The sequence below is a fragment of the Rhea americana genome, unplaced genomic scaffold (assembly GCF_003343005.1).
Source record: "Rhea americana isolate MKP2758 unplaced genomic scaffold, rheAme1 scaffold_64, whole genome shotgun sequence".
In the NCBI taxonomy this organism is placed as follows: domain Eukaryota; kingdom Metazoa; phylum Chordata; class Aves; order Rheiformes; family Rheidae; genus Rhea; species Rhea americana.
The window spans coordinates 3592115-3600841 of NW_028186801.1; the positions used below are offsets into that span (position 1 = coordinate 3592115).

The 8727-nt window shown below is 39.1% G+C and overlaps 1 protein-coding gene across 2 annotated transcripts in view; it reads left to right on the forward strand.

Moving 5' to 3' along the window:
• Window positions 1-7572, forward strand: part of TSPAN8 (tetraspanin 8) — a 17420-nt gene extending 9848 nt beyond the window's left edge. For both annotated transcript variants that reach the window (XM_085320516.1, XM_085320515.1), the window contains exons 6-8: window positions 1839-1976; window positions 4067-4150; window positions 7519-7572. In XM_085320516.1, coding sequence (XP_085176642.1) covers window positions 1839-1976; window positions 4067-4150; window positions 7519-7572 — 276 coding nt within the window. The remainder of the gene's footprint in view (window positions 1-1838; window positions 1977-4066; window positions 4151-7518) is intronic.
• Window positions 7573-8727: the final 1155 nt, after the last annotated feature.

Below are 8727 nucleotides of genomic sequence, written 5' to 3' on the forward strand. Positions count from 1 at the left end.
TTTTTTTTTTTTTTTCTTAAAAGCACTGCAGAATTTTTCAGTGTCCAAAACTCCCTGCTTTCTCAGATGCTTGGATCACTTTCACATACAAAAACTGGCATCTGCTTCAGTTTGGTCTGGTGATGGCCAGTTCTTCTAATGCCTGAAATGTCTCAGCAGTATTTCCTGATCTCTGGAAAATCTTCCTTTCCAACTCAAATGTGAGATAAGAAGACGGAATGTAGAGCAGTTTGTTTAGCTGCAGTGTTTCTATTTCTTTTCAGTAGAATATGAAAGATGGAGTTGCTTATCACCTACTGAAATTAGCCTTCTTACTTTAAAGCAAATAATCTTCATTCCATTGTTGRCACAGTGGCAGGCATTTTTACAAGGCCTATATTAATGATAATGCTAAACAAAGGGTTATAAAATTTTAAGAAGCTCTGCTATCCCCACTCTTCCTTTCTTTCCTAGTCTGAGTTCATCACTTCACAGGTCCTTAATGAGATGGTAACATGGAGCTGGATAGCTGCCACTGCCTGGGAGGGCTCGTGTCCCCATCCACAGGAAGCTGTTTCTGCATCTGGTTGCCCTCCGGGGCATACAAGCCTGTCTCATCACTAAGGGGATGACAGAGCCTGGTCTCCCCTTACGTATGTCCCCAAGCAACGAGATAAAGTTAGATAAAGGCTTTTAGGAGAAGAAGGCTGCCTGCTACTTTTCTTTCCCTTCTGGAGGGAAATTGCTCCTTTAAGTATCACAGTACTGCTCCCCATCCAGTACTCTGCAGGCAAGAAGGTTACTCCAGGGACAAGGAAAGCTCTTAGGGTATATTTCATTTGGAATAGTCTCTTGCAATGCCATGTTTTACTGTATAAGAAGGGGAAAGAAAATACAATACAAAGGAGGTTTGTTTCCCCTGTGCTTATATTTGTTCAGACCTCTCCCACTCGCAGGACACTGGGAGGTGGACACTTAGTGCCAGCCTCCTCCTGTATATCACACAGAGAATACCCTTGAATCTCACTGATATCACTGGTGGTGTGGGCCTCCCTGTGGACTTGATGGATAAGCTTAAAGGACACCTATATTTTTAAAAGCTATACTGTGAAAGGAAAGGAAGCAAGAGATGATATTTGAGTAGTTTATATTACTTCCCTTTCTTCCCCATTCTACCTCCATCCCGGTCTCCTGCTTCTKAGCCAATTTATTTCTTCTAATAAAATAAGCAGGTCCCTGGAGAGATGAGTGAAGGGTGAGCAAAATGAAAAAGCCCATAATTACTATATTAATTTTTAAATAGACCAAAATTGCTTTTATTATGTCCCATAGCTTTGCTTTTATACAAAACAATGTGAACATTTCCAGCTGCCTTTTCAAACAGAGGACCACAAACCCAAATCTGCACCTCTGAGCTTTAGTGGCTTGAATAAAGTGGAACCTGAAATGAAACTGCACCTGGTTTAGGTTTCACAGACCCCAAATGGACCCCTGGCCTCCTCAATCCATTTCTAATTTAAAGGGTAAACCATCATTCAAGGTGCTTATTTTTCTGGATTTCACAGTTTTATGTATCTGAATTTTACTTCTTCAGCCTGGCTTCTTAGGATGTGATTTACTGTAGATGTTACTTACCCACATGCAAGTATAACCTGCAGAGAACTTGTGCACTCACCATTCTGATAACTGGCATGGAAATTTAAACAATATTTGAGACAGGCATCAATTTGGGAAAATTTCCACATGGGAAAAAATGGAAGGACAATTTCTCCTCCTTTGTTCCCCCCAGCTCCCTTCCATACTCTCCCCTCACTGCAAGTCACCACTTTTATCCTCATCTTTTTCCTCATTTCTTGCAGAATCAGTGCTGTGGTTTGCTGAATGGGCCAGAAGACTGGGGAAAAAATTTGAATAACTATAAAGCCTGTCAATGTGCATCAGAGAACCAATCAACAGAYCTCTGCACCTATGCTCAAGGCAGATACATTTATAAAACGGTAAGAAAAATGCAATGCCCTGTTCTTCTTTCCAAAAGAGGTTTTAACACAAGTTTGTCTTTAGTGGCAGACACARTCAGCACTCCTGCTCACACCAAAAAGACCAAGTTTTGCCTTCATTTCCTTTGCCAGAATTGCCCCGGTCCATCTGTTACGAGATTACTGTGCAACATGGAATATGCTGCTGCTTCCTCTTCCTGAAATGCCTCTATTAAGCCGTACGGTGCTGTACACTTAGGATCTCAGCAGTCTGCCTGGTTACTACAGGTGAAAACTGCTATTACAGCTCCTGGGTTAGCATAGGCCACTTAGCCAGAGCAGCAAGTCGGCTACCCGTTGCCTCTCCTTGCTCCCTCAGAATGTAATGATCCTCCCCAGCCTCATTTCACTGGTAGACATGTTGGCTCAGAGTTTGACCTAGTGCTTTCAAAGGCAAAGGGTTATTGAAAAATGAACTAATTAAATACAAGACCTTTGKTTTTTGATATTTTTTTTTCTAAAAATATCACATTCATTTTTCAGAATATGCTGGAAAGGAATCTTACACGATGTAGGCTTCCTGGCAGCATACTCAAAGTATAATTTCCTACAACTATGGCCTTTTGAAAAGCTTGTGACAATTAATATAACAATAAAGCAAAATGTCTGCTGACAGACACCAATGAAAGAGTACTCAAAAATTGATGGGTGGGCAGCAGAGATCTCAGTTCATTAATTACAAGCTTTAGCTGTCTCCTAATATGGAAATTTGGACTCCATGCATAGAAATAAAAAGCACACACACAAAAAAGTGGAAAACTAGCACAAAATAGCTGCATTTTTGGAATGCTAGTGGTGTGAAGTTTACCAGTCTCTGCATCTAGTACAAATCAGATTTTAGCCAAAGTCCAAATTTGGTTGAATATAAATGCACACTAATTTCTTCCCTGTGCAGTCTCATGGAAGCAAATGCTGCTTTAAAACAAGGGAACAGTCTGATCAAGCAGAGGTGCCAGAACCAATCTGAAAATAAGTTGTACACAAAGAGGCTGTTTTGGCCATGTTTTTATGTCTTTGACCTCAGACAAACCCTCAAAGGATGCATGAGAAATCATCGGAGAAATTACTGCAGGTGCAGGATGGGTATGGCTCACATAAACATGCACATTTCAAGGTGGTGTTAGATGTTAGTAGAGGCAGTCAGTTCTTGTGATCCAGGAAAAATGATTTGAAACTCAGATCAGTTTTGAGTCAACTTAAATGAAAAGTTTTCTAGAAGGGCTGGAAAAGGAAAGAACCTATGTGTTTGCTGTRAGAGAGTAAACATGGTGAAAGAATATAGCTACACATTGATTTTGGGGAAAGRCAGATATAGTGTTGGAACATAACTGTGGTTTTGATGGATTTAAGCCACACTTGGCTTTCCCTACAGTTTGCAAAAGGAGCATTGTCAATGCCTGGAGAAGATGTAGTCGTTACAGGAACAGATGTATGCATTTATTAAAAAGGAGAGTAGCTCTGCATACAACTTCAGACCTGATTACTCACTCTTTCCCAGCTCCAGTCCATAACCACCAAGCATTTGTCAAAATTAATATTTAAGCTTGGTTTCATATCCAAATATTGAGATAAATCTGATGCTAACGATAAGCTTGATTAGAGGTCTCAATTCCAAAGATCGTCTTAGTAAGAAATTGAAGCTCTCTTTCAAATCTGATCTTTGCTGCATGGGCCATTTCCTAGTAATGAATGATTACCAAACGAAAGTAAGAATAAATGATTCTTTCCCTGTCAACTGAAAATCATTCAAACCTTAGGCGTTACGTTCATGTGTCTTAGTTTGATTTCATAGCTTTCTATGTTCAGCTACTAAATTCATATTCATGTTTGGGAAGGCAAAGACTAGACATCTGTTTCAGAGCACAAGCTATGTATAGCTATATACTTTGTGTTCATTAGCAACAAGTCAGAGTGAATTCAAATAGCCTTTTTTTTTTTTTTTTTTTTTTACAGAGAGAGAGTAGAGTGATTTTAGAGGATGTATTTCTAATAATAACCTTAGAATAATAAGAGGACTTACCTATAATTAATCATTTTGTCTTATTTTTCAGCCTTGTGGAGAGATAATAATCAAACAACTTAAAGACCATATGATCATAATTATGGGGATAGCATTTGGACTGGCAGTTATTGAGGTACCAGTATATACCATTAAAATATTTATTAGCTGGCAAACAATATACTCTACTTCAAGATGCACTGGGAATGGGATAAAACACCTGGCTCATTCAATCAACAGATGAGGGAAGACAGCCTCTAACTTTAGCCATAATCTTACTGTCATTTCATATAAACCATATATGGTTGCAGAGCTAAAAACTTCAGGTGGGATCAGACCACCCTTCTGCCTGTATAAGCATATCACAAGGGACTTTTCCTCCAAAGATTTAACAGCCTTAGAGCCAGACTGTGACATGAGAGTAAGCCCAGAGGATGGAGCAGTATGTAGATTCTAACCCCAGAAACACATGGGGCAGAWTGGCTGATCTTTTCTTCCTCATTCCCTTCCTCATTTGAAGGAAGAGTCAACTCATAAGAAAACTTACTGTTATGAGATTCCCATTCAACTTTCTGATGTCCAAAATGCTTGTCTGAGGATCCAAACTTCTGGAGAACCACTTAACCCAAGCTCACTGTCCATTTTCTTGCAACTTTCTATATTGAYCCATTGCTGCTAAGTGCAGCCTGAAGTCCATTGTCTTCTTTTTCAGTTTAGTCATAAGTGGGCTTACACCAAATCTTATWAAAGTCAAAAGAAAATCCTCCTTTTGAGGAGGATTTGAGCTTCCTCAAATCTTGACTGATGTCTCTGATGTGCCTTTAGTAAGAATTCAGACCACTCTCTCAACCTCTCTTTATTCATGTTGCACATAAGCTAGTTTTCTTTTTCTGAAAGCTAACTCATTTTCCAAGAGAAACCCTCAGCACAGCTGAAATAAGTGACCTTATGTGCTCCTGCTTTGGACTGACTTTACGGACACAAATGCATTAAGTTTGGGTCCCTGTGTTAGGACCATTCTTTCACTGCCCTCATTTCATGCCCTATGCCGTATGCACTTCATGCTATAAAAACRCCACTCATCAGGTGGCTGTACAGCCCCTTCATTATTTTGAGAAATGAGAAGCAAAGTGAGGAGAAAAAAAATGTTTTGGGGCCACATATCTGCCAYACAGGCTTAGAGCAGAAATGACCCAACTATGCTGTAAACTTCAACTAGTGAGAAGATCAGCCAGTCCTCACCAGCTGGCCTTGGAGCTTTCCCTTCAAGACAGGAGAGAGAAGGCAAAGACTAACTGACCTAGTTCTYCAGTAAGAAATGCCTGGCATTTATAATAGTTCAAGGTAGTTATATCTTAGTGGTCTCTAAAGTGCGTATTTGTATAATGGAGAGAATACTTACATTATTATATGAAATTATTATTTCAAGGGCATAATKTAACCATCTGGATGGTATGTGAATGTATCTGAGTGCACACCTGTATTGCTTCGTATATTCCTGTACTTARAGAAACCAGAGTATGTGAGCTCTTTCTTTTACTTGTTTCCTCATTTACTGAAGAATAACATGCAGAATTTTCCCAAAGAGAGAAGGAAAACTGAGGTTATCCAACCAGCTTCTTGATGAATGATAGGCTTTGATTAGGAGAAAATGACAGAGAAACTGGGAGTTTCATCAAATTACTTTCTTCCRTCATTTTTCATTCTTTTCACTATTCCTTTGTGGTTTCTGCTCCCCCCCACAACAAGTGGATGTTTGAGGTAAAAGCAGAATGATGAAGATCATTGTGCAGAGTTCAATCTGTTATTCAGATTGCAGACTTCTTAACATCATTGGCAGAAGACTGTTCCTCGTGGTCCAAGAGCGGGCAAGAGCCCCAACTCAAAAATACATTTCCAGGAAAATAATAGTAAGCAGGAAAGAGTTATGCAGCTGCAGCACTGAGATGACATGCCGCTAACTTCTTATTTGGCATCAGCTTAATGTTATTTAAGATACTATATGGGGGGGGTGGCAAGTTTCTTGTCTGTATGTAGAATTATGGGGGAAAATATATACCGATATTAAAAGATAACTTTTAAAAATAGAAGTGTTGCATATCTATCCAGAAAGTAAGTTGCAGGTCGCTTTACTTTAATCTAATATAATGAGTTATATCCTTCAGTTCACTGGCCATGATTCTTCCCTGTTCTCCAGGCAGATTCTTTGGTAGTTGCCTCTCCCAATCATAAAAGGATTAGAAAACAAAATGAATAAATAATATGAGAAAAGCTTCAGCTGATACAAATAGTCAGCTGGYAATTAACACCCTCTAAAGATTTATCCCTTCCAAAGATAGACAAACATGTTATCACAGCTCAAGTAACTGTAGATCAAAGGCTACATGCTTAACCATTTTCTCCTCTGGAAAAAAAAAAAACAAAAAGAACTAGACAAGGAAAAAGGTTCCCTAGCATTCCCCCTTTGCCTGCTGCTTTTTGCCACTTGTGGGCTGCTAATTATTTTAGCTCACTTTATCAGTGGAAATAATATTGAGAAGAAGGACTCAGTTTCACTTGGGCATAAGTGAAAATGCAGGCATGATTCATCAGGGAAGCTGTGACAGCTTATTCCAGCTGTGAGCCCAACTCCTTGTCTTCCTTTTATTCCATATGTTCTATATGCTCTCCACTGTCCCTAACCTGAATAAATGAAACATCCTGGTGCACATAGATTCRTAATAGTCAGTTGGATACTTCCTAGTTTTGTGTAACACCTTCACAAACTGATTAGTTTCAAATCCAGAAGGAAGCTTTCTGATCTTCTGATCTTACCAGCTGTCAGTCACAGGCTATGGAATTTTACCCAGTAATTCTTACAACAGGGATGATCCTACTGAATATTTTGGACTATAGTTCCAGCAACAGCTTTTCTGTGGACTCAGTGTTTCCATCCCAATTATCTTGCTGATAAATGAAAAATTGTTGCATGATGGGGGATGTATGTGTATATAGAGGTATGCCCATGTATGTATACACATGAATACATGTGTGCATATATTTACAAAGAAGAGAGTGATAGCCRAAAAGAAGAATTCAAAGGCAAAAAAAATCTGTGTGTGCAATAGAATCAGAAAGTTCTTCCAACTTTTTAGAAAATAAAAGATTGAACTTTGGTCAAAGTTGCTTAAACTTCTATGTATGTGCTGCTTCATTGCAGCTAACAACTACATTTAAAAAATAACAGAATTATAGGACTCCCCATCTACAGGGGCATCTATCTTTTAAAGAAATGAAAGCTTTCTATTTGCAATCTTACCTGTGGTACATACTGATTTCATCAAAATGGCAATATTGTAGAGTCATGTTCTTTAAGAATTACATTGAAAAAGATCTTTTGCATAGCTGATTTAGCCTGCATGTAAATCCAAAACATTTGCAAACAAAATGTTCCCACTGTGTATCAGTTGTATCCTGGGATTTCCAGAACTGCCAAGTAATACCAGAAATGTCTTTGTTTTCCAGATTCTTGGTTTGGGGTTTTCTATGAGCCTGTACTGCCAGATCCAGAGAAAATGAAACTGTGGAAGTGTCAGAACAAYGTCACCAGCCAAATCAAAACCTTTATAGATAGAGAGATATTTAGCTTGGCACTTTCAGATAAATACATGCATGTCCCAGACAGCTGTTCTGACGAAAACAGCAGCCCTTGTGTGCACAGATACTTCACAAATTGCAAAATGACCTCTTTATAATTCATAAGACTTAATGATGTGAATGTGAATTTTTATTTGCAATAAAAATGTCTTTGTTTATATTTCTGATGAGTTTATTTTGTCTGAAGATAGCATTTAAGTCACGCTGAGATTTTGAGTTTCCCATACATGTGTCTATATGGGTGTTACACCACTCATAGCAGAGTCTTCTTAAACAGTTGCAAAAYAATATTGCAGTGGTTTGGGGAATCACATGATTCCAGGCAGCTTGGTCTGTGGGGCAGGGATTTTCATTACTAGTGTCATKGGTCAGTCTGATGCTCTGTACAGTATTATGGACAGAGATTTGTTACTTGCGAGAAGCAAAGGTCCTAACTTTCATTCAAATAGGAAACCCGTATTTCCCTTCAGGGATGTTTAAATCAATATCCTCGGAGCTGAAATGGTCACTGATAGGTCTATATCATGCTTAGATCGTGTGCAGGAGTTGGATTTAGTGGGCCATGTTCTGCAAATATGCATTGAGGGTGAAATCCAAATACATACYGAGACAACTTTGGCCCAGGGAGCTGCCACCCCCCCAATCCTCTCCCCCCCCTTCCCCCCCCAGCACCCTGCAAGAAAATAAATGGCATCAGGGAACAGAATTTTTTCAAAGGATGAAGACATCTAATGATGCCAATTGGGATCTGTTGAGGTTTCCAAAGCATGTGGGTGGCCTCAGTGCTGTGAGTTAGGGGACTAATAGTTCTGTCATGTCACATTAGACCCTTTTTCTCATCTTTACCAGCAGATTTAAATATCTTTACCCAGGTGGTGTTAAGGGAAAACTATGCACCATACTTTTCTACTTTAAGATTCCTCTAGTGCCTATGACTGTGTCTCAAAGCATGCCCAGACTGCTCCAATRTTGGCAGGGTCATGCAACACATGCCCAGCGGAAATCTGACTGAAGAAAGCGAGTATTGTTTTTTAAATATTTTAAAAGCTTTGAGAACTTTAAGAGGAGAACTTTACC